Source organism: Rhinopithecus bieti, unplaced genomic scaffold (genome assembly GCF_001698545.2).
Source record: "Rhinopithecus bieti isolate Rb0 unplaced genomic scaffold, ASM169854v2 scaffold_27022, whole genome shotgun sequence".
Taxonomy (NCBI): Eukaryota; Metazoa; Chordata; class Mammalia; order Primates; family Cercopithecidae; genus Rhinopithecus; species Rhinopithecus bieti.
Genome location: NW_016812251.1, coordinates 45,127 through 72,316, shown reverse-complemented (window position 1 = coordinate 72,316; position 27,190 = coordinate 45,127). Strand labels below are relative to the sequence as shown.

The following is a 27,190-nucleotide window of genomic DNA, read 5'->3' as shown; positions in this document are numbered from 1 at the left end:
TAATCAACTTTTTCAAAATGCAAAACTTCAAAGTAAATACAGCTGCTCTGAGCCTGGAATGTTATTTTCTTCAGATTACTAAAATACTATACTGCCACATTCATCTACAGATGTACTTTTTTATAGCTTCTGTAGCGGGAAATTGTTTAGAGCAGTAGTTCCCAGTTCTGGCTGCATGTTAGGATCATCTGGGGACCTTAAGATAAAAATGTTGGATGAAAATATATATACTCATATTCTACCCCTGACAGTTGAATCAGAATTGCTGGGGGCAAAGCCCAATTAATGTTATTTTTAAAGTTCCTCAGGAGATTCTTATATGTAACCAGAATGGACAGGGTAGGTGGTACTGATTTAGAGTTATAACTAGACAAGATATAAGGTTTTAGATTGTTTTATTGTCCTAAAAGTTAAAATGTACTGCTGCTAGTAATAGTACTAGTTTTCTGATTATAGTGATTTTACCCAAACTGCTGTTTGGTTTGTTTATATCCTCTAAAAAGGATGAAGAGTTCTTTATTTCAGCCAAGAACTTGAATTGGCTTTTCACTAAACTATCAGTTTTGGTGGCACACCGAAGTGAATTTCTCTCCTTTGACAAGTCCTTGCAGTGAGTGGTGCTATAATCACAAATTAAAAAATAATCTTTCCATATATTCAAATCCTACTAACCTATTTTATCTTGGACCAAGACACTTAACCTCTGTAACCTCATCTGTAAAATGTAACTCATATCTAACTTGCATAAAATATTGATGTGAGGATTAAATGAACCATATCTAAAGTATCTGGCATTGTGCTTGGCACTAAGTAATTTCAAATCTGTGTTCTCCTGTTCAGCATTCCCTTTTACTTTCATTGTTCTTTTTTTTTTTTTTTTTTTTTTTTTTTTTTTTTGAGACGGAGTCTCTGTCTCCCAGGCTGGAGTGTAGTGGTGCGATCTTGGCTAACTGCAACCTCGGCATCCCGGGTTCAAGGAATTCTGCTGTCTCAGCCTCCCGAGTAGCTGGGACTACAGGCACACGCCGCCATACCTGGCTAATTTTTGTATTTTTAGTAGAGATGAGGTTTCACCATATTGGTCAGGCTGGTCTCAAACTTCTGACTTTAGGTGATCCACCCGCCTCGGCCTCCCAAAGTGCTGGGATTACAGATGTGAGCCACTGTGCTTGGCCTCCCCACTCCCTGCTCTTTTTTTTTTTTTTTTGAGACTGAGTCTTGCTCTGTCGCCCAGGTTGGAGTGCAGTGGCCTGATCTCAGCTCACTGCAACCTCCGCTTCCCAGGTTCAGGTGATTCTCATGCCTCAACCTCCCAAGTGGCTGGGACCACAGGCGTGGATCCCCACTCCCGGCTAATGTTTGTATTTTTAGTAGAGACAAGGTTTCATCATGTTGGTCAGCCTTCAAGTGATCACCTGCCTTGGCCTCCCAAAGTGCTGGGATTACAGGTATGAGCTACCACCCCTGACCCACGTTGTTCTTTTTAAAAGAACTTCACTACAGGTGCTCCAATGCAGGCTAGATTACTTTTATAGTTGAATACTTTATGTTTTAACTTTCATACAATAGAATTTACACTGGAGCATACAGTTCTCTGAGTTTTGATAAATGCCTCAAGTTGTATAAGCACCACAATAGTTAATGTACAGAACAGTTTTCCCTCACCATCACCCCTCAGATTTCTTTCTACCCCATTGTTTAGTCAGACCCTCCCCAACCCTTAATACTTGGCAGCTCTGGATTTGTATCCTATCCTTACTTATTTCTATTTATTTTCACTCATTCATTTAAGACAGGGTCTTTCGCCCAGGCTGAAATGCAGTGATGCGATCATAGGTCACTACAGCCTTGTGCTCCTGGGCTCAAGGGATCCTGTTCACCTCAGTCTCTAGAGTAGCTGGGTCATCATGCCTGGATCATTTAAAAAAAATTTTAGTAGAGGTCTTGCTTTGTTGCCCAGGCTAGTCTGAAACTCTTCAGCTCAAGCAGTCCTCCTGCCTTGGCCTCCCAAAGTGTTGGGATTACAGGTGTGACACCAATCCCCCACCCCAGCCCCACCTTTTTTTTTTTTTTTTTTTAAAGAGAGATGAGGCCTCACTATGTTGTTCAGGCTAGAGCGCAGTGACTTTTCACAGATGGGATCCTAGCACACTACATCTTTGAACTCCTTAGCTCAAGTGATCCTCCTGCCTCAGCCTCCCGAGTAGATGGGACTACAGGAATCTCCCACCTCTTCTGGCCTGAGCCCTGTAATTTTGCTTTTTCCACTGTGTCATTTAAATGGAATCGTAAATCCACTTTTAAAATGGGCTTTTATTTTCTTATTGTTAGGTTTTAGATTTTAAAAAATTATTCTAGGTACAAATTTTTCATCAGAAATGTAATTTGCAGATACCTTCTAGTCTGTGGTATATCTTGTATTCTCTTAACAGTATCTTTTACTTTTGATGGATTTCAGTGTATCCGTTTTCTCTTAGGGATTGTGCTTTTGATGTATGTATGAACTATTTGTGTAACTCAAGGTCACAAACATTTTCTCTGTTTTATAGTCTGATTTACATTTGGGTCTGATCCGTTAATAATTTTGTATTAAATGTGAGCTAAAGTACATTTTAAAAGTATGTACATCTTAATTATTCCAGTACTACCCAGCACTTTGGGAGGCTGATGGGGACAGATCACGAGGTCAGGAGATCGAGACCATCCTGGCTAACATGGTGAAACCCCATCTCTACTAGAAAAAATACAAAAAATTAGCTGGACGTGATGGCCGGCGCCTGTGGTCCCAGCTACTCCAGAGGCTGAGGCAGGAGAATGGCATGAACCCGGGAGGTGGAGCTTACAGTGAGCCGAAATTGCGTCCCTACACTCCAGCCTGGGCTACAGAGCAAGACTTTGTCTCAAAGGAAAAAAAAAAATTAGCCGGGTGTGGTAGTTCCAGCTACTAGGGAGGCTGAGGCAGCAGAATGATGTGAACCCGGGAGGCAGAGCTTGCAGTGAGCCGAGTTCGCGCCACTGCACTCCAACCTGGCTGACAGAGTGAGACTCCGACTCAAAAAAAAAAAAAAAAAAAAGACCTTTTCTCTGTTGAATTGTTTTATCACTTTTGTAAAAGATCAGTTTTGCTCTATTTATATGGGTCTCCATTCCATTCTTTTGATCTGTATATCTTTTTGCCAATACTGTAACCTCATAGTTATGTTTTGAAATCAGGTGTTCCGTTTTACAATTTTTCAAAATTTTCAAATTTGGCTATTCTAGTTTCCTTGGTATTCCATATAAAATTTAGAATCACTTTGATATTTATCAAAAAATATTTGGAGTTTGATTGGCATTGAGTAGAATCTATAGGTCAGTTTGGGAAGACTTAACATTTTAACTATGTTGTTTTCCAATCGGATGACATGTCTCTCCATTATTTAAGTCTTACTAAAATTTCTTTCATCAGTATTTTGCAGTTTTCAGTGTACACGTTCTTCACACACTAAATTTATACCTACGTATTTGAGGTTTTGGTGCTGTTGTAAGTGGCACTTTGAATTTTTTTGATCTTCAGTTATTCATTGCTAGTATGTAAAAATATAGCTGATCTTTTCTTTCTTTCTTTTTTTTTTGAGATGGAGTTTCGCTCTTGTTGCCCAGGCTGGAGTGCACTGGCGCCACCTCGGCTCACTGTAACCTCCGCCTCCTGGGTTCAAGTGATTCTCCTGCCTCAGCCTCCCGAGTAGCTGGGATTACAGGCGTCCACCACCACGCCCAGCTAATTATTTGTATTTTTAGAAGAAATGCAGTTTCATCATGTTGGCCAGGCTGGTCTTGAACTCCTGAGCTCAGGTGATCCACACACCTTGTCCTCTCTAAGTGCTAGGATTACAGGCATGAACCACCGTGCCTGGCCCAGCTAATCTTTTTATATTGGCCTTGGACTTTGCTAAACTCATTTCTTCTAGGAATTTTTTGTACATTAATGGGATTTTCTGCATAGCCACATACATAGTTATCTGACTAGAAACAGCTTTTTTCCTTTCCTATTTCTTTTATTTCTTCTTGCCATATTGTATTTGTAAGACTCCAGTACAGAGTTGACTAAGAGTGACTCGGCACCTGGCCTAGAAGTGCCTCTTCTATTCCTAGTTTGCTGAGAGATTTTTATGATAGTGGATGTTGAATTTTGTCAAATGCTTTATATGCTGTCCTATGACTTTTCTTCATTAGGCTTTTAGTGTGGTAATTAAACTGAAGTTTGAATGTTTAAAATTATCCCTGCAATCCTGGGATGAACCCCACTTGGTTGTAGTGTAATTATCCTTTTTATATATTGCTAGATTGCATTTCCTAATAGTTTGCTGAGGATTTTTACATCTTTTTTCATACAGTAATTTTCTTGAAATGTCTCTTTTGGATTTTGATATCAGTGTGATCTTATAGGAATTGGGAAGTGGTCCCTCTTCTGGTTTTTGAAAGAGTTGTATAGAGTTTGTTTTTTCTTCCTTGAATGATTAGTGGAATTTACCAGTGCTACCATTTTTAGTCCATGAGTTTTCTTTGTTAAAGAGAGTTAATTACATATTCAGTTTGCTTAATCAGTAATAGGAGCATTTGTGTTACCTGTTTCTTGTTTAGTGAGGTTTAGTAGTTTGTGTCTTTGAGAAGTTGGCCTGTTTTATTGAATTGATGAATTTAATGGGCAAAGAGTTTGTAGTATTTGCTTATCATCCTAGGTAGAGTTTTATTAGTTTCATTGATCTTTAGTACTAGCTTTTGGTTTTGTTTCTCGTTGTGGGTTTTTTTTTTTCATTGACTTCTCTTTATTCCCTTTCTTCTGCTTACTTTGTGTTTTTCTTTTTCTTCCTGAAGTGTTTGAGATCTTTCTGATTTTCTTATATAAGCATTTAATGTGATAAATTTTCTTCTAAACACTGTTATGTCCCACAACTTTGATATGTTGTATTTTCATTTTTGTCTAGTTTGACATATTTTCTAATTTTCTTTGAGATTTCCTCTTTCAAGCTTGGATTTAACAAAAGATGGTTTAATTTGAAAGTAGGCTGTCTACATAGTATTCAGTGGATTACTGAGAGAGGAGTGTTGAAATCTCTTAAGTATAATTGTGGAATCATCTATTTGATTTCTATTACTTTTTCCTTTATTTTGAAGTTATTACTGCTAATTTTCCTTGTTCTGGAGTTTGCTTTGCCTGATAGAAATATAGCCACTGTAGCCTTCATGTGATTAGTGTTTGCATGATACGTCTTTTCCCATCTTTTTACTTTTAATCTGTATATATCAATCCTTACATTGAAAACTGAGCTGTTATGGACAGCATATAGTTTTGCCCTTTTTTAAAAAAAAATCTGAGTGGTTGCCCTGCCTTTTAAATGGTTTGTTTTGAACATTTACACTTGATGTAATTATTTACATGGTTAGATTTAGGCCTTTGAAAATTACTTTTCTCTTTGTTCCTCCTTTTCTGCCTTTTGGATTATTTGAAAATTTTTAAATATTCTGCTTACACCCATATCATTTCCCTTCCACCCAAAGAATTTCTTACAACTTTTCTTTTAGAGCAGGTTTCAATCTCTCTCTCTCTCTCTCTCTCTCTCTCTCTCTCGTCTCTGTGTCTCTCTCATCTCTGTGTCTCTCTGTCTGTCTCTAAGACAGAGTCTTGCCTTGTTGCTCAGGCTGGAGTGCAGTGGTGTGATCACAGCTCATTGCAGCCTCAACCTCCCAGGTTCAAATGATCCTCCCGCCTCAGCCTCCTCAGCTAGTGGGACTACAGGCGTATGCCACCACACCCAGCTAATTTTTTGTAGTTTTTGTAGAGACAGGATCTTACCATGTTGCTCAGGCTGGTCTCAAACTCCTGGGCTCAAGTGATCCTCCTGCCTCAGTGTCCCAAAGCACTGAAATTAGAGGCGTGAGCCACTGCACCTAACCTGTTTTTGGCTTTTTTGTCTGATAATGTCTTTGTCTTCATTTGTGAACTATACTTTTAGTGAATATGGAATTCTAGCTTGATACCTTTTGATATCCTATAGGCCTTGAGAGATTGTTCATTTTTTAAAAAATATTTCTTCTCTCTTTTGTTAAGATTGGATAATTTCTGTTGCCATGTCTTCAAGTTCACTGACTCTTCTGTCATCTTCTTTCTGATAGTGAGCCAGTCCAGTGAGTTCTGAAATTTCCATTTTTTAAAAAAATGGTAAACTCTTTCGTTTTTGAGAATTTCAGACCGGGCTTTGTGGCTTATACCTGTAATCCCAGCACTTTGGGAGGCCAAGGTGGAAGGATCATTTGAGTCTGGGAGTTCGAGACCAGCTTGGGCAACATAGCAAAACCCTGTCTACTAAAAGACAAAATACTAGCTGGGCATGGTGGCGCTTGCCTGTAGTTCACCTGCTCAGGAGGCTGAGTTGGTAGAATCACCTGAACCAAGAGGTTGAGGCTGCAGTGAGCTGAGATTGCACCAGTGCACTCCATCCTGGACAACAAAGCAAGACCTTGTCTCAAAAAAAAAAAAAAAGAATTTTGGCCAGGCACAATGGCTCATGCTTGTAATTCCAGCACTTTGGGAGGCCAAGGTGGGTGGATCATTTGAGGTCAGGAGTTTGAGACCAGTAGAGGGGGTTTCACCCTCTACTAAAAATAAAAAAGTAATTAGCTAGGCGTGGTGGTATGCACCTGTAATCCTGGCCACTAGGGAGGCTGAGGGAGGAGAATTGCTTGAACCGAGGAGGCGGAGGGTGCAGCGCGCACCACTGCATTCCAGCCTGAGACAGAACAAGACTCCATCAAAAAAACAACAGAAAAGATAATTTCATATTTGTTTTAAGGTGTTCATCTTTTACCTAATGGATCATGGTTTTAATAACTGCTGGTCTGTAATCCCAGCACTTTGGGAGGCCGAGGCGGGCAGATCACCTGAGGTCAGGAGTTCAAGACCAGCCTGACCAACATGGAGAAACCCTATCTCTACTAAAAATACAAAAAATTTAGCCAGGAGTGGTGGCACATGCCTGTAATTCCAGCTACTTGGGAGGCTGAGGCAGGAGAACTGCTTGAACCCGGGAGGCGGAGGTTGTGGGAGCCAGGATTGTGCCATTGCGCTCCAGCCTGGTCAACAAGAGCAAAACTCCATCTCGAAAAATAAAAAATAAAAATAAAGTAACTGCTTTAAAAGTCTCTGATAATTGTGATATATGGGTCATCTAGATAGAAGTCAGCATCTGTTGATTACCTTCTGCTTTAAGAATTGGTCAGTTTTTTGTTTTTGTATTTGCTGTGTTTGGTAGTTCATATTCTATCCCAGATATTTTGAATATTGTGAGATTCTGAGTCCTGTTGAAATGCTGTAGAGAAAGTTGAAGATTTGTTTGTTTTAGTAGACAAATCAACGTAGTTTATACCTGCAAATTCTTTCTTATCTTATATAGGCAGTGGTTCCATTATCGGTTCAGTTTTCAAAGTCTTTGCCATGTTGTTTGCATTTGCCCCTCCCATTCCCACTTTGGTTGATCTAGCATTTGAGCAGTGATTTATATCCTAGTTCTATTGTGAAAGCCTACCTTACACTTCTTTGGATCTGTTCCGCGTATATATAGATAGCTTGCAGCTGGGCCCACAGACTTAGGGATCTACTTTTCTGTCTCTTATCATCAGTGATTTCACCCATATTCTTCAGCTCCCAGGGGCCTTCTTTATTCCCCTAGCCGGAAGCATGGAATTATAGTTTGTGTCTCCTACCTGTCATGCCTCACATGGCATTGAGCACATTTAGGGAGCCTTTGCCCTAACCGTATTAAATAAAAGTATGGTGGTGGAAACTAGGAATCTGTTTTAACAAAACTTACCATAGTTACTTTTGATAAACCAATAACAGATTTGGGAACTTGTGGATAGAACCAATATTTGGCACTAGCAACATCAAGTTATACTCCCTCCCCTCTCTTTTTTCCCTTTTTGCAAGTTGAGGCTCTTAACAATTCCTGAAATATTTTACCCCAAACACCCTATCTAGTGGTAGAAAATATAGTGTACTGGATGCCACAAAGTTGTAGTCATGCAATTTTAGTTAATGACAGGAGACTTAAGTCTCTCGATTGATGGATTATTGCTCTTATTTTACATATAGCTAAATCTTAATTAGTGACTTTATTTCACTTGTAGGCAAATCCTCTTGTTAAAACTTACTGAACTCAGTTCTTTTAAAAAAAAGTTTTAGATCACATTTCTAAGAAAGCTGGAGATGACAGTGTCTCTGTGTTCTCTACAAATATATGTATAACTTAGGATCAGTTAAAATATTTCTTTTCACATCTTAACTTATAGATGGGTGGCTTCTATCTGCAGTGCTCTGTTAAAGATAGATTCTTAGGGGAGTGTGAATCCAAAGAAGTAAGGAGTACCTAGATAGATTAGCAAAGTGTACTAAGGTGAGTAAGTGAGTATCCGTATCTTTGGCTTTTGGAGAGGAGTATGCATGTGTGTAAATTTTTCTGTAACAAATGGTACTGTTGAAAACAATTGACATACATTTCTTTCATGGCACTATTTTTATACTAGTTTACTTTAAATCTGTAGCTAACTATGGCCCGCCTGTGGTGAAGTAAAGTGGTTTTAGTCCACAGAGATCTTTTTTGAAAGATTATTTGATGTAGTAAAATTATATATGAGACACAAATAAGCAGACCCGTGTTTGGGTCCCCTTCTGCTATTGTAACTAGCTCTCGTATCTTTGAGTCAGGCCTTGCTGATTTCTTAGGCCCCATTGCATTTTGAGTTAAAATTTGTACACAAATAGTAAGCTCCCTAGTTTTATGGGAAATGGGTATATCTGTGACAGCATTGAATGATAAGGCAGTAAACTTTGGTTTTGTTTTATTTCATAGTGGTAACTTTTCCTTCTTGAAATAGCAGCCTAAAAGTTTACCTTGTAAACTACTATGTGGTGCAGTATTTTTAAATTTTGCTGAAATATCTGTGAAGTATCCTTCTAACTTAAAAGTGATTTGAACGCATTTGAACTATTCAGTGCATAAGGTATTAAATGATTTTTTTTTTTTAAGAGACTGGGTCTAACTGTGTTGCCCAGGCTGGACTTGAACTCTGGGGCCTGAGATCCTCCTGCCTCAGCCTCCCAAGTGGCTAGGACTATAGGCGCATGCGATCGTGTCTGAGTGTTGGAAATTTTCTTTTAAAAATTTTCGTGATTACATTTAGTGTGCTGATGTGGCGGTTTGTTGAAATTATTTTTTTTTTGCGATTAAGACTAACTTACTTTCTGTTTAATTTCTTTTTGGCTTACTTTGAATCCTAAAGAAACGTGACATAGTAGTGTGGCAGACTATGTTTTAATAGTCTTGATCTTATCATTAATATATATTTCCTTCGAGGAATAAAGAAATACCCTAGGGATGGAAATTTGGGTAGAGTATTATGGAAATTTAACTTCAACCTAGGAGTTCACTAAATGTCAATGGAAGTGTTACTACCTTAAAATGACTTTTTTTCCCCTCCTTCTTTAGAATCCAGCAACTATCACAAGAATACTCCTTAGCCACTTCAATTGGGATAAAGAGAAGCTAATGGAAAGGTAAGGAACTATGTTGTTGGCTTTGTGCTTAGAAATAACACAGAAAGCCTGTTGAACCGAATTTATAAGAGTCAAGTAAGGGAATTGATTAACGTGTGCGACTAGTGACTGCTTTAATTTCTTGTATTCCCCTTTTGTAAAGTTTGCAGTAAATTTAATGTTAGGGAATCCAGGCTTAATATTTCTTTTTATTTGGGAGTATGTGTGTTTGGGGGTGGTGCTTCAGTATCTTCTGCATATATCTTCTTGGGTACCAAGAACTAAAAGCAGGTAGAGAAAAAAAGCACCTGATAACATTCTTGGAGTACATGAATAAGATCCTCCTTTAATTACTTAAAAAGATTTCTTGCTCAGCTGGGCGTGGTAGTTCACGCCTGTAATCCCAGCCTTTGGGGGTCTGAGGAGGGCGGATAATGAGGTCAAGAGATTGAGACCACCCTGGCCAACATGCTGAAACCCGTCTCTACTAAAAATACAAAAATTAGCTGGATGTGGTGGTGTGTGCCTGTAGTTCCAGCTACTCAGGAGGGTGAAGCAGGAGAATCACTTGAACCTGGGAGGCAGAGGTTGTAGTGAGCAGAGATCGCGCTGCTATACTCCAGCCTGGCAACAGAGCGAGACTCCATCTCAAAAAAAAAAAAAAAAAAAGAAAAGAAAAACCTATGTCAGGCACATTAGTAACATTTATTCAGTAGAAACAAAATTGAAAAGTTGCTTAGGCTTTTCGGGCCACCAGACCAGGTCCTTGGACTAGTTCTCTGGTTTTGGGGCAGGATTCTGTTCCATTGGGTTTTAAAAAATTCTTTCTGAAAATCTTTATAGTTCTAAAAGAGAAGAAATTGGACTGGAGAATGACTGTATTAATGTCATTCTTAATCTTGTTCTACTCTTTAGATTGGAAATTTGGGACACTTGTTAATGGTGGTAGGTTGACAACTTATATTTATTTCATTATCAATTCTAAATTTAATAAAATATTAAAACTAGTTGTTGGGAACTGAGAACCTATATATTATATAAATAAATGGAAAGTATTTCTCATTTGATTTTCAAATTCAGAGAGTACTTTATAAAACATATTAAATAATACCCCATTTCATACACCTTGCATCTATTAAATTACATTGTAAATAATCTATTATTACTATTAAATTACAATTTAATAGTGACAATAATAACTATCAATTTTTGAGCCCTCTATCAAGCATTTTATTTTATCCTCCTGATAGCTTTATGAGGCTAGAAACTATTATCCCCATTTAATGTGGAAACTAAGGTTGGAAGCTTCAATTTTTTATCATGGTTTGTACACAAGGTGTTAGCACTCAAACACAGGTTTGTTGGACTTCAAAACTTAGGTCTTAAACACATGCTGTAGGCCGGGCGTGGTGGCTCACGCTTGTAATCCAAGCACTTTGGGAGGCTGAGGCGGGTGGATCACAAGTTCAAGAGATTGAGACCATCCTGGCAACATGGTGAAACCCTGTGTCTACTAAAAATACAAAAATTACCTGGGCATGGTGGTGCATTCCTGTAGTCCCAGCTGCTTGGGAGGCTGAGGCAGGAGAATTGCCTGAACCCAGGAGGCAGAGGTTACAGTGAGCCGAAATCGCGCCACTGCATTCCAGCCTGGCAACAGAGCGAGACTCCATCTCAAAACAAAACAAACACATACTGTATAAAGCTTTCCCATGGTTCATGAAGGATAATGTGTTCAACTAATTTGATGTTTCTTTTTATGTATTCTGACCATATTTTTTTTGTTGTTTTCTTTTGTTTTTTTTTTGAGATGGAATTTTGCTCTTGTTGCCTAGGCTGAAGTGCAATGCCGTGACCTCGTCTCACCGCAACCTCTACCTCCTGGGTTTATGTGATTCTCCTGCCTCAGCCTCCCAAGTGGCTGGGATTACAGGCGCCCTCCACCACGTCTGGCTAATTTTTGTATTTTTATTAGAAATGGGGTTTCTCCATGTTGGTCAGGCTGGTCTCGAACTCCCAACCTCAGGTGATCTGCCCACCTCAGCCTCCCAAAGTGCTGGGATTACAGGTGTGAGCCACCGCGCCCAACCCTGACCATTATTTTTTGACGTCAGTGGTGTTTCTTAATTTTGGTAACATTTACTTTCAGGTTTTTTTTATTTTATGACACCTCTATTAGGAGAAAGAGTGTGGGGAAAAGAAAGAGAGATCAGCCTGTTACTGTGTCTATATAGAAAGAAGTAGACATAAGAGACTCCATTTGGTTCTGTATTTGAGATGCTGTTAATCTGTGACCCTACCCCAACCTTGTCCTTGCAAGAGAAATGTGCTGTGGTGACTCAAGGCTTAATGGATATTGGGCTGTGCAGGATGTGTCTTTGTTAAACAAGTACCTGAAGACAGCTTGCTGGTTAAAAATCCTGCCCGTCCCTGGGCAATGGAACATCTCCCATTGTAAAACCCATTGTGTGCTTTGTTTACTGAGCAAGGAGAAAACCGCCTTTAGGAATAAGGTGGGACTTGCTGGAGCAATGCTGCTTAAAGGTTTATGGAGATGTTTGCATATGCATCTCAAGGCACAGCATTTTCCTTTAAACTTATTCATGTCACAGAGATCTTCATCTATATGTCTTACTGCTGATTTTCTCCCTAAAACGATCCTATTGTCCAGCCACTCCCTTATCTTTAAGATGGGAAACATAATTATCAATAAATACTGAGGGAACTCAGAGACCGGGGCCGGCGTGGGTCCTCTGTAAGCTGAGCGCCGGTCCCCTGGGCCCCGCTTTTCTTTCTCTATACTTTGTCTGTGTGTCTTATTTCTTTTCTAAAGTCTCTCGTTCCACCTAACGAGAAACACCTACAAGTGTGGAGGGGCAGGCCACCCCTTCAAAAGAGTTTTTATCGTTTACTTCTGAAATGCTAATGAATTAACACTGATTTACCCAAGTTTCTCTCAGGTTAATGTATCTCCAAGACATTCTGAATTTTGTCTTACAACATTGCTGAAAATATTTTTCCATTCAATATTGTACTTAATATTTATGTACTATTGTACTTAATGTACTAAATTTTGTACTTAATATGGGAAGTGTAGCTTCTGCTCAGTTTTTCTGGGAACCTTAAACTGCTCTAAAAAAAATAGGTGGCAAGTGTGAATTTAAAATTAAAAGGAGGTTTCTGGGAAACTTCTGAGTATGTGAATGTTTCAGTTTCTCCTTGTAGTTTCTGTAGATAAGCTATTGGTATGTAAAAGATTTAATTCAGTCTTTAAACAGTGTCTTTAAAATCAATATGCAATATCTTTTTGTCTCATTTAATGATTATCACATTATATTTAGTGTTGTCTGCTATTAGCACTGCTACACTTTTTTTTAAAGCATTTGACTGATGTATCTTTTCCATTTTTTAAATATTCAACCTTTCTGGGTTATTTGGTTTTAAGAGTATCTTTTGTAAGTACTATGTAGGTGATGTTTAAAAGAATCTGAATGAAAAAACTATTATCTTTTAATAGCCGAGATTAACATTCATGTTTTATAATTAATGTTTAAATTACTGTCATTTTAAGTTATACTTTATATTTATTATGTTTTCTGCTCGCTTATTCTGTTGGCTTCATCAGATTTTCCTTTTTCTCGAATAATTTCAAAGTTATATATGTATTCTATTTCAGTTTTTCTAGTCACTTTTACAATTTGTACGTGCATACTTAAAACTATATAAAAGTTTATAATAATATTTACTTGAAGTTTTAATCCATCCTCTGTATAAGACAAAAACTGTAGCATAAATTTTTTCTTTGTCCTTTCCTTTTCCTTATCACCTTGATAAGTTGATGTTTGATTTTTTTTTTCTTTTCTTTTTGAGACAGGGTCTCACTTTGTCACCCAGGCTGGAGTGCAGTGGTGAGATCATGGCTCACTACAGCCTTGACCTCTTGGGTTCAAGCAATCTTTCCATTTCAGCAACCCCAGTAGCTGGGACCACAGACACGCACCACCATACCTAGCTAGTTTTTGTATTTTTTGTAGAGATAGGGTTTCAACATGTTGCCCAGGCTGGTCTCAAACTCCTGGACCCAAGCAATCCTTTCACCATGACCTCCCAAAATGCTGGACTTACAGACATGAGCCACTGTGCCCAGTCGGTATTTGAATTTTTTATTCGATTGTAAGCGTTTTTACTATCTATGTATTTAATACCCCTCCTCCCCTTTTCTGGCTAACTCGCTTTTTGCATACCACTATTTTTTTTTGTAAATACTCTGTTTTTCCTCTAGAATATATCCTGTAATATAAATTGTTTCATATGTGACAAACTTTGAGTCCTATAAGAGAAACTCTTAATATACTGAAACTTACTGTAATATTTCTGGATGTGAATTTTGAAAACATAAACAGTTGGGCCCTTTAAGTCTGACAATTCATATTTTTGGTTTTGGAAATTCTTAGCTGTTACTTGTTAGCATATCTTTTCTCCATTCTCTTGATGCTTTCTGGAATTCCTGGATCCATGTTGAAACTTCTGGATCTCTTTCCATGTCTTCTAACTTTTTTTTTTTTTTAAGATGGAGTCTTGCCTCTGTCATCCAGGCTGGAGTGTGTGCAAGTGGTGCCATCTCGGCTCACTGCAACCTCTGCCTTGTGAGTTCAAGGGATCCTCCTGCCTTAGCCTCCTGAGTAGCTGGGATTATAGGCGGCCACCACCACGCCCGGCTAATGTTTGTATTTTCAGTAGTGAGGGGATTTTACCATGTTGGCCAGGCTGGTCTCAAACGCCTGACCTCAGGTGATCTACCCTTCTCCACCTCCCAAAGTGCTGGGGTTATAGGCTTGCATCATTGCACCCAGCATGTCTTCTAACTTTCTAAAAAATAACTTCTGTATTCATCGCCCCACCCCCAACCTTTGGGCAAGTGCCAGTGACTGTATTCATCTTTGTTTTTGACTTTGTTCTGTGAAAATTCCTCAGTTTATCTTGCTTTTCTTCCTGCATCCATTCTGCTTTATAGCCGTATTGAATTGTTTATTCAACAGTGTCCATCTTACTCCTTTTAATAACTTTATTCTTGCTTTGTGGGTATAATTTTTGCTTCATCTCTCTGTTTATTCTTACATTAAAATAATTAGAATTAAATAATGAGAATACAAATATGAGATGTGGCTGAAATTTAGTCTTAAGGGTTTTTATTAGAAAAAGAAAATGAGGTAAAAAACTGGGCTGTGCACCATGGCTCACACCTGTAATCCCAGCACATTGTGAGGCCAGGGCAGGCGGCTCACATGAGGCCAGGAGTTTGAGACCAGCCTGGCCTACGTGGTGAAACCCCATCTTTACTAAAAACACAAAAGGTAGCCAGGCATGGTGATGGACGCCTGTTATTCCAGCTATGCGGGAGGTGGAAGCTGAGGCATGAGAATGGCTTAAATCCGGGAAGCGGAGGTTGCGGTGAGCTGAGATTGTGCCATTGCACTCTAGCCTGGGCAACAGAGTGAGACTCTGTCTCAAAAAAAAAAAGAAAAATAGAAACGAGAATGAGGTNAGACATATGTAACAAAGGACTATTGTCCGAAATATACAAAGAACTCTTAAACTCAACAGTAAGGAAACAGTCTGATTAAAAAATGGGCCAAAGAGCTTAACAGGCAACTCACCAAAGAAGTTATACAGATTGCAAATAAATAAATGAAAAGATGCTCCATGTCCTAGGGGAAATGCAAATTAAAACAACATTGAGATACCAGTACATACCTATTAGAATGGCCAGAATCAAAATACTGAGTACCAAATGTGGACTAGGATGTGGAACAGTAGGAACTCTCATTCATTTCTCGTGGGAATGCAAAATGGTACAGCCACAAAATGGAAGACAGTGTGGCAGATTCTTACAAGACAAGATGTACTCTTACTATGTAACTCAGCAATCAACACTTCTTTGTAATTATCCTAACGAGTTGAAGACTGTCCACACAAAAACCTGCACATGGATGTTCATAGCAGCTTTATTCATAATTGCCAAAACTTGGAAGCAACCAAGTTGTCTTTCAGTAGATGAAAGGATTAGTAAACTGTGGTACATCCAGAAGTGTGGTATTATTCCGTGCTAATGAAATGAGCTGTCAAACCATGAAAAACCGTGGAGGGACTTTAAATGCGTATTATTAAATAAGCCAATCTGCAATGGCTGTATACTGTATGATTCCACCTATGTGACACTCTGGAAAAGGCAAAACTATGAAGACAATGAAAAGATCAGTGGTGTGTGGCGATTCCTCAAGGATCTAGAACTAGAAATACCATTTGACCCAGCCATCCCATTACTGGGGATATACCCAAAGGATTGTAAGTCATGCTGCTATAAAGACACATGCACATGTATGTTTATTGTGGCACTATTCACAATAGCAAAGACTTGGAATCAACCCAGATGTCCATCAGTGACAGACTGGATTAAGAAAATGTTGCACATATACACCATGGAATACTATGCAGCCATAAAAAAGGATGAGTTCATGTCCTTTGTAGGGACACGGATGCAGCTGGAAACCATCTTTCTCAGCAAACTATCACAAGAACAGAAAACCAAATACCGCATGTTCTCACTCAATAGGTGGGAATTGAACAGTGAGATCACTTGGACACAGGAAGGGGAACATCACACACCGAGGCCTATTGTAGGGAGGTGGTAGCAGGGAGGGATAGCATTAGGAGATATACCTAATGTAAATGACGAGTTAATGTGTGCAGCACACCAACATGCCACATGTATACATATGTAACAAACCTGCACGTTGTGCACATGTATCCTAGAACTTAAAGTATTAAAAAAAAAAAAAAAAAAGATCAGTGATTGCCAGGGGTTAGTGAAGAGGGAGGGACGAATAGTCAACAGCACAGTTTTTTTTTTTTTGGGTGGGGGGGGGCGTGGGGGATGGTTAAACTATTTTGTATGATACTGTAATGGTAGATACATATCATTATGCATTTGTCCTGACCCATAGAATGTACAACATCAAATATGAACCCTCATGTAAACTATAGACTTCGGGTAACAATGGTGTGTCAATGTAGGTTCATCGAATATACCACTCTGTGTGGGGTGTTGATAGGGAGGCTATGTGTGTGTGTTGGGGCGGGGTTTTATGGAAGCTGTAACTTCTGTGCATGTTTGCTGTGAACCTTAAACTGCTCTAAAAAAAATAAAGTTTTTTTTTTCTTTTAAAGGGGGAAATAAACCATTGGCAAATGTGTTGGGGGAGGGGGAGAAGACACAATATTGAGAATAATAAGGCATAATTAAAGGGAGGAAAAATACTGTGTACTACTTTTTACATACTTTTGTGTGTTTTTTTGAGATGGAGTCTTACTCTGTTGCCCAGGCTGGAGTGGAACGGTGCAATCTCCGCTCATTGCAACCTCTGCCTCCCGGTTTAAGTGATTCTCTCACCTCAGCCTCCCGAGTAGCTTGGATTACAGGTGTGCCCCACCATGCCTAGCTAATTTTTGTATTTTTTTTTTTTGGTAGAGATGGGGTTTTGCCACGTTGGCCAGGCTGGTCTGGAACTCTGACCTCAAGTGATCCACCCATCTTGGCCTTCCAAAGTGCTGTGTAAGCCACTGCACCGGCCCTTGCTGGCCCACTTTTACATACATTTGAAAGCTTAGAAATGGAAATTACCTAAGTTGTCCCTCAAAAGAAGTAGAAAATAGAGTAAACCAATAGTCAGATATGGTGAATATAGTAAAAGATTCCACTCCTTCCCCAAAAAGTACTGGATGATTTTATGGGTAAGTTCTGTCTAATAGATGTTCAAGGAACTGCCAGTTCCTGTAGAAAATTATCTCCAAACATCGAAAATGGTAGGACATCATTAATTCATGTTAGCCAGATCAGAATAACCCGGTTCCAAAATTTGACAAAGACAGTATGAGAAAATGATACTTATGAACATAGCTGTTGAATTTGTAAATAAAATAATACTTAATTGAATCAATGACTCTTAGTAGGTTTTTTTTTTTTTTTTTTTGAGACAGGGTCTTACTCTGTCACCCAGGCTGGAGTGCAGTGGCATGATCTTGGCTCACTGCAACCTCCATCTCCTAGGTTCAAATGATTCTCCCACCTTAGCCTCCCAAGTGTCTGGAACTACAGGTGCGTGCCACCCTATCTGGCTAGTTTTTTTCTTTATTTTTAGTGGAGATGGGATTTCACCATGTTGACCAGGCTGCTCTCAAACTCCTGACCTCAAGTGATCTGCCCGCCTCAGCCTCCCAAAGTGCTGGGATTATAGGCATGAGCCGCCAGTGCCTGGCCAATTTAGTAGGATTTCTCCTAAGAAAGCAAGAATAGATCATCACCAGGGGAAAATTTTTTGTTTATAACATTTACAACATTGACAGATTAATGAAGATAAACCAAAGGATATTCATAATAAATGTCAGTTGAGCATTTTAATAAAAGTATGCGTTAACTCATGATTTAGTGAAAACTAAATTCTTAGCAAACTGAGAAAGTGATTTCTCAGATTGATTAAAGGTATCAACTGAAATCTACAATAAAATTATACTTAATGTTGAAGCATCAGAAGCATGCTCATTTTAATCAAACAAGGATTATGACTGTCACCACCATTTGAATGTACTGGAGGTTCTGATAAATAACGTAATACATGGAAAATTAAATAAGTGACATAAAAACTAGAAAGGAAGATAAATTATATGTAAAGTATATAATCTAGGAAACCCAGAAGAATTGACTGATAAACTATTAAAGTGATTGCCCATTAAAATCACCTGAGAAGTGCAAACAATCACAGTGCCCAGTCCCTTTCCATTACTTCCTCCTTCAGTTCCCTTGGAAAATGAAAAGAAACATGGAATGTAAGTAGTAGCTTCAGTGACCTCTGTGTTCCTCCACATTCTTTTTTTTTTTTTTCTCAATTTTATTGTAGAAGCAGGGTCTCACTATGTTGTCCAGGCTGATCTCAAACTCCTAGACACAAGCGATCCTCTCACCTCAGCCCCACAGAGTGCTGGGATTACAGGTGTGAGCCTCCACATTCAGTCTCTGCATTGTTTGCATATAAAAATTGAGGTTACCCATATGGTAATCCTGTAGGTATTTAGTGTCCTAGGAATCATAAGAAAAGGTAGGCAATATACCTACCTTTAGTCTACATACAGCCCATAAGGTTTGTAATGTAGTATTTTTTAAAAATTTTGCTTCCTAATGGATTACAGTGAATGTATTGAAGTATCATTTATACTTATTTCGATATATTTAAAGATAAATCTTATCCTAGTTAAAATTGTGAAATATTTTAAAATTTTCCTTTGTCATTTCCATATGCCAGACATGATTTTTTTTTATTTTATTTTATTCATTAGTAAGCCATGGTCCCTGCCCTGGAGCGAGGAGGAGCTCATGGTCCCCTGAGGGCATAGAGGTATAAATAGATCCTTGCCAGTTATTCATCTTATTTGCCCCATTCCTCTTAGTCTGTAGGTTAAACAAATTTGTACTGACCCTAAAAATGAATGTGATTTATTCTTTTTAAATTTTGGGGCAGGTACAGTGGTTCAGCCCTGTAATTCTAGTGACTCAGGAGGCTTAGGTGGGAGGATCACTTGGAGTTCCAGACCAGCCTGGGCAACACAGTGAGACTCGCCTTTAAAAAGAAGTAGGAAACTTAGCTGGGCATGGTAGTGTGTGCCTGCAGTGCTGCCTACCAGGGAGGCCAAGGTGGGAGTCTCACTTCAGTGCAAAGTTTGAGACTGCAGTGAACGCTGATCTTACCACTGCGCTCCAGCCTGGGCGACAGAGGAAGACCCTGACTCTTAAACAATTAAATAAGATAAATTTTGGGCAAAGTTCGGAGCTGGTGGAGAAAGGACACCTTTAACTTTATGGTCTTTCTTTTATCCATTATAGCAGTTTTCCAGACCACTGCCATTTTCTTTCTTTTCTAGTCTAATGCTCTTTTTTTTTTTTTTTTTTAAATCTCTGCAGATTAATTTCTCTTTGTTTTACAAACTAAATAGAATTTTCTGTAATTACTAATGTCTTTCCATGCCTCTCCAGGTAAAGCAATGCAGAAAGTCAGAAATACAGCAACAACTGTTATCTGTCAAATCTTCCATCTAGTTTTGATACTACGATGATTTTTGTGGGATATTGCTTCCATTATTTCATCTGTCATATCTTGAACCTTTTCCTCCTTTCCTGGTATATCAGTCAGGATTTTTCATTATAAACAAACTTTAAGAGGTTAAAAGTGAAATAGACATTAAAGATTGAGAATCTTAGGTGTGAAGGCTGTGCAGTCAGGAAAATGCCAAAATCACAATGTCAAACTATTTTAGCGCAGGCACTGTTGCTGCTGCCATTGGACACAGGTATCGCTGCTGATAACATCAATATTGGGCATATGACACCAAAACTAATACCTCTGCAACCTCTGAAAGCTGGATATCTCCTTACTCCTTTGATAGATTACCTCATTGAACCTTCTTTGAGTACTAAGTTTTTGATAAACTGTTTGTCTCCCTGCTCCTGCCTGGGAGGAATTCTCTCAGCTGAAGAAATGGGAAAGCGAATTGTGACCTCTGTCTACCTTGCTAGCTTCTTTTATCTCCGTATCCTTATGTCTGTTCTCGTATTACACTTTAGTAGTACAAAACTTTTGTGATAGTCACCAAATTCATTTTTCTGCTGCCTCAGCTTTGCAAATGTGTTTTGACCCGGGGCTTCTGTTTACTGTGCAGCTCTAGGGAGCATCTTTGGAATTGTACTGTCATTGGCCCAGGCCTTACTTGCCTTTCTTACTGTCTTTTTTCCTAATTTTCCTTCAAAACTCAAGTTAACCTTTTCTTCTGAGACAGCTTTTCTTATTTCTCAAGATCTACCTGCTTTGCACTGTATTGTTTATTTGATTTAGTATTTTACCACTTCTATTTGAGGTTCTTTGTGTGAAAACTATCCTACTTATCTTGTATTCCTACACATAATGCAGTTCCTAATATATAGCCATTGTTTACTAAGTATTTTAATTAAATCCAGCCATTTATAGGTTTTCTTTTCTATAATAGAATTTTATTGACATGAATTATGACATGAATGTAAATCAGATTTCATTTTGGGAGCTTTTAGAAATGCAGCATCAAGAGTGGAGCTCCTTTAAGGTTGGTATCTTTCCTGCAGCTCAGATTTCTTGTAGATCTACATTCAAAAACTCATTTCATTTGGTAGTATGGTAATATATAAGGTAAATGCTAATGAATTAACTGGTGTGTTTGAGGTGGGATGAAATATAGGTGGTTGAAAACTTAACCACCTATAAAACTTAAATTATACCTGGACAGGTATAATTAAAGAATCCTGAAGAAGGATTTCAGTCTTTCCTGGACTCTGTTACAAATAGCTTTTCACTTTTCATTCTGAAGCATTAACACCCATTTAATGGGTAGGTACTAGTGTTAACACTTGGATATGATTATAACATGGAACTTGTGGTAGCCACATTATTAATAATATATAATTTCATAATTAGTCTCTGGGATGGTGAAAGTAAATTTGGTTTTTCAGAAACCTTGACTTTTTGGTGACGTTTATCACTGTTCTACAATATAGTGAAATTTTTCCAGTTTAAAGAATCCAGGGCCGGGCACAGTGGCTCATGCCTGTGATCCCAGAACTTTAGCTGACTGTGGCAGGAAGATTGCTTGAGCTTAGGAGTTGGAGACTAGCCTGGACAACGTAGGGAGACCCCCATCTCTACAAAAAAATAAATTAGCTGGGTGTGGTGGTGCACACCTATAGTCCAGGAGTCTGAGGCAGGAGGATTGCTGGAGCCCAGGAGGGTGGAGGTGTGATCTGTGATCATGTCACTGCACTCCAGCCTGAGTGACCAAGTGAGACCCTGTCTCAGAAAAAAACCAAAAAACAATTCATATATGATTGAGGAGAGTAGTGAAGGGCAAGAGGCAAATGTACGGCTGGGCGTGGTGGCTCACGCCTGTAATCCCAACACTTTGGGAGGCTGAGGCGGGCGGATCATGAGGTCAGGAGATCAAGACCATCCTGGCTAACACGGTGAAACCCCATCTCTACTAAAAATAGAAAAAAACAGCCAGGTGTGGTGGTGGGTGCCTGTAGTCCCAGCTACTCGGGAGGCTGAGGCAGGAGAATGGCGTGAACCCAGGAGGTGGAGCTTGCAGTGAGCTGAAATCGCGCCACCACATTCCAGCCTGGGCGACAGAGCGAGACTCTGTCTCAAAAGAAAAAGGAAATGTACTATCTCATAGTACAGTGGTTAAGAACTATCTCACCTAGACTGGAGTGCAGTGGCGTGATCACAGCCGACTGCATCCTCAAACTCCTGGGCTCAAGCTGATCCTCTTGCCTCGGCCTCCCTAGTGGGTAGGACTGTGCACCACAACACCTAGCAAATTTTTTGTAGAGATGGGACCTTACTTTGTTAACCACACTGGTGTGGAACTCCTGGACTAAAGCAGTCCTCCTTTCTTGGCCTGAGCCACTGTACCCTGCCAAGAATTTTTAAAATACCAGCTATGTTTAAGACATTGAGCAGGAGCTTGGTGATGAGTTACACACAACAGTGTATCATACGATAGACCCTCATGGTATGTAGAGATAAGTTTTTATGGCTCCATGGTACTTAGAGATAAATTTTTAATTTTGACTTAGGTGGGAAAGGATTTAGTAATGAGGTGTGGCATTTGATTGGACAAGGAAGGGCAGGAGTGATATGGGAACCTGGATATTTAAGGTTCAGAAAAAAAACCAAGTGGGGCATAAAGTTTAAGGAATATATGTTGAACAGTTATGAGATTGAATGTCTGGAGTATGTGAAGAATAGAGGGGAAATGGTTAGAAATGTTTAATGCATATTATAAGGGCTTTGAATTTTAAGTAAGTGAATTTGGAATTTTTCTGTTTATTGAGAAGCCCTTGAATGTTGTTTTATGGAGAAATAATGATGGAAAAGCATTATTTCAGAAAACAATCTAGTAATAAATGAGCTGTTTTAGCTATCCGGGTAAAAGGAAAATACTGTCCTGACTTACAATAGTGGCAGCTAAATTGATAGCAGAGGGTAGATGGAAGAGAAGTAAAATAAGTTTTAACTGAGACAGAAAATATAGGACACTCTAGGAAAACTTCTGGTAATTTTGACCATTCCTTTCACTAAATACACTAGAAGAGGCTAGGTGAAATACTGAAACATGTTTGAAAACTAAGATTATCAAATAATTAGTAAGATAGGAAATAGAGTTTCAAGGTTGAGAATTTGGGACTCAAGAGAAATTTAGAGAAACAAGCTTCCAGTCCTTGTTGCCCTAGCAGTATATGCTGATCCAGAAGAGGTAGCTCAGAGACTGAGCTGTGAGTTTTGTTTGCCCTTTGGTTAGTAGAGGGGGAAGTTGGAATATTAGGTCTATTAAGAGCGAGAATTGAACACACTAGCTTCTTAAAGACTGAAGATGATCTTCATGTCTTTTGGGTAGTCCAGAAAACCTTAAACCTTGAACTTGGGTTAAGATAGCCCCCATATATAACAGAAACAAATACAGATCTTCTCTAGGGAAATAACATTATTTAAGACATTAAACTGTCTTCTCAAATTATTTTTCTAATTAAAACATAACAACCTGGAACTTCAGATACTGGAATTGTCAGACCTAGACCAAAATGAGTATGCTATCATCAGAGAGCTGTCATTCAGATTTGGAAAAAAATCAGAGTTTTAAAAACTAAACAAAATAAGGAAAATTAGCTTGGTGAGATAGTTTAACAGCAGACTGGACAAAGCTAAAGAGAGTTTAGTGTATTTGAAAATCAAACAATGATCCAGAATTAAGTATACCCATTAAATGATGGAAAATACAGAAGAGGTTAAGAAATACAGAGGATATAATGAGAAGGTCTCATTGAGTTTTAGAAAGAGAGGAGAGAATGTGGCAGAGGCAATATTTGAAGATAAAAACGCTGAGAATTTTCCAGATTGGTAAAAGACCCAAATGTCATAGATTTGAGAAACATAACAGTTCCCATGTGTGATAGCTACTTGTTTCATTGATCCTAAGATACACAGTTTTTCACATTGTAACGTCTGAAATCTGGATACACCTTAACAGTCCAACAAGATTCGTGAAAAATTTTCCATGTCAACTTCTGTTAAAGATCATGAAATTTCAGCACAAAAGCATTTTAGATTTATGAAATATGGTAAAAAGAAATCCACATTTTTATTTATTTATTTATAATTTATTTATTTTTTGAGACACAGTTTCATTTTGTTGTCCAGGCTGGAGTGCAGTGGCGCAGTCTCAGCTCAATGCAGCTCACGCCTCCCGGGTTTGAGGGATTCTAGTGCTCAGCCTTCTGAGTACCTGGGATTACAGGCACGAGCCACCAGGCCTGGTTAATTTTAGTATTTTTAGTAGAGACGGAGTTTCGCCATGTTGGCCAGGATGGTCTCAAACTCCTGACCTCAAGTGATCTGCCTGCCTCAGCCTCCCAAAGTGCTGGGATTATAGGCATGAGCCACCATGCCTGGCCAGAAATCCACATTTAAAAACATCTTAGTGAAACTACAGAATCAGCAAAAATAAAGAAAAAATCTAAAGCAATGAGATACAAGAAAGGCTGCTTTCAAAAGAGTGAAAGTATAGGTATAATAATATTCTAGAGCACAGCTCAAGAGCAACAATGAAAGTGATAGTAAGATGGTACCTCAATCTATTGAAAGAAAATAAACCTTACCTAGAATACGATATTCATGGAAAATACATTCATAAACAGTATGTTTTAATTAATATAAATGGTTTTATGTTGTACCTATTTTTTGTATCTTTTTTAAGCCAACCAACATTTTATTCTGCCAGTGTGGATTGAAGTTTCAAATACTCATAATTGTTATTTAAGCAACTATTTGTCTGTTAAAGAGAAAAATCTTGCAGAATGTTGTACTTTGGGATTTATAATCTTAAATGCATAATGAGCTAAGCATTCATCTTAAAAGTCTCAAGTAATGAGCTAGAGGTCTCAAGTTAGGACAAGAACGACAAAATAAATATAGGGAAGATACAAGGAAAGAAGTAAAGAGCAGAATTTATTAAAATAGAAAGCATGCAGTAGAAGGGCCGTAAGATTTTTTTTTTAAGACTTTTTTTTAAGACTGATAACATTGACACTTTGATGAGGTTAGGAAAAAGAGAGAGCCTAAATAACCAATATCAGGAATGAAAAAAGAATATCACTAGAATCTTGTGGATGGCTTAAAAAACAAAACTCTTAAAATTATGGACAGCTGTTCAAACTTGATAGACAAAATGGGTAGATTCCTAGAAGTAGGCAATTTCTATAAGAAATAGTAAACCTGTATCCTTATTAACTATCAAGAAATGAAATCCATAATTTAAAATGTTTTTATAAAGAAAAGTTGAAGTTCAAATGGTTATACTGGAAAGTTCTACCATAACATTTAATATGACAGTAACTTCAACCTTATATTCTTCTAAAGAACAGAAAAATAGGGTCTTCTGCCTTCATAAGGATATCACAACTTTCATACCAAAACCCAAGGAAAGACTGTACACCAGTTTGTCTCATGTACATAGATAGAAAAAACCATACACACATACACGCACACAAAACAAAAACTGGAGCAACAGAAACGCCTCAGAATATTAGCAAATTGAATTCAGCAGTACCCAGCATGGCCACCTGAGCTGAATCCTGGGAATGCTAGGTTGGTTTAACCTGAAACAATTCAGTATGATTGGTCACTTGAACAAATTAATGAGAAAAACATTTCAGAGATGCCAAGGAGCATTTGCTTCATGATTTTAAAAAGGCATCCGTTTGTAGTCCCAGCTACTCAGGAGGGTGAGGTGGGAGGATTGCTGGAGCCTGGGAGGTCAAGGCTACTGTGAGCCGTTTTTATGTCACTGCACCACAACCTGGGTGACAGAGTAAGACCCTGTCTCAAAAAAAGAAAAAGTCATATATAAGCATATTCATAGCAGTATTTGTTCATACTTCAACCTATAAACAACCCATATGTTTATCACTATTACACTAGATAGATAATTATGGTATATTGACATAGTGACTATTCAGCAGTGCAAAATAAATGAGCAAAAGCTGCAAGCCACAGCATAGATAAATCTTAAAAACATAGTGGAAAAAAAAAAGGACCCAAAGTAATACCTATCTGTTATATGGTTCTTCTTACGTAAAATATAAAAACGGTTGAAACTAAGTTTATATTGTTTGATGCATATATAGGTGGTGTAGCTATTTAAAAAAACAAGGCAGTGATTAAAACAGTTGAAACTCAGTTTACATTGTTTAAGGATGCATATTTAGATGGTGTAATTATTTAAAAAAACAGGGTATTGATTATACTTTTGGGGGGTCTTGTAGAGTACTAGCAGTGTTCTATTTCTTGTCCTGGGTGGTGATTGGATACTGGTGTTTTTTTAATTACAGTTTGTAAGCTGCATGTTTATGTACTTCTCTAGAATTGTGTTATTGCAGAATAAAAATCATTTTAAAACACGTACACAGACATAGGAAAAGGATCAATCTTAAAGGGAAGGTCCACCTTTTTTTTCTGGACCTGTAGGATTAATAGTTCCTTTGTACCTACAAGTAAACCTATCATTTTGCCAAGACAGCTTTTCTCACTGCTCTCACAGTCTCTCGTATATCAAATCTATCCTAAATTTAACTTAGATGTGTTTGTTAACTTATTTGAGCAACCTCTGCTACCTTTGTGGTTTCTGCCACATCAAACCTATACTCCCTGGATTTGGGGTTTGAAAACCTTGTGTACATTCACTCCATTCTGTATATCTGTGCTTATAACTGTATATTCCTTGGGATGCCCTCTCCTATTCAGGCCTCAATCTTAAGAGCTGTAGCTTTGTACAGAATCAGAACATATCAAGAATACTTCATTGTGGGGTTATGCTCGTAGACATCATGTACAATTCTGTACATCACAAATTGATGCCTCCTATATCTTCTTATTCTCTATATTCTTACCACATTTACCAACTTGTTTCAACTTCTTGAAGTTAGTTTTCTGTGCTTCTCTAGGATTCTTCCCCCATTCTTGCATGCTAAGTAGCATGTCATACTACAAACAGGTGTTCATCTCTTTCCTTCAAAACAATTGACATTACAACTAACTAGCATAATTCCTACCTATAGTTGCTTGAATAGGTGAGGGAACTATGTTAAATGGAACTTAATTATGTTACTAGCTTGTGTTTTGATGGATTTGTTTTAACGTAGCTAAATTTTAAACATACTTGTTTGATTCATAGGCTTTCAACTTTTACAACCTGAGGATTTGCATTAGATACATTGAAAAATCATTATCAAAACAATAAAGACATTTCTTTTTATATACTTGAAGAAACGATATTTCTCTTCAGTTGGAATCAGATCCACTGTTGCATGATTCACAAGTAGTTTTATTTTCTAGATAAAAATGTATAGCAGGAGCAAAAGACCATTAAGCAGAGGGTGTAGATTTCCTTTAATGCACATATTTGGAAAGAGGACACAAAAGCTACTGTCTT

The 27,190-nt window shown here is 38.2% G+C and overlaps 1 protein-coding gene across 2 annotated transcripts in view; it reads left to right on the top strand.

Annotated features, from left to right (window-relative positions):
• ARIH1 (ariadne RBR E3 ubiquitin protein ligase 1) overlaps positions 1–27,190 on the top strand; it is a 100,476-nt gene that overhangs the window by 35,820 nt on the left and 37,466 nt on the right. The window contains exon 2 of one of the 2 annotated variants that reach the window (XM_017895810.1): positions 9,525–9,592. The exons of the other annotated variant lie outside the window; for it this stretch is intronic. Coding sequence (XP_017751299.1) covers positions 9,525–9,592 — 68 coding nt within the window. The remainder of the gene's footprint in view (positions 1–9,524; positions 9,593–27,190) is intronic. 2 annotated transcript variants of the gene reach the window in all.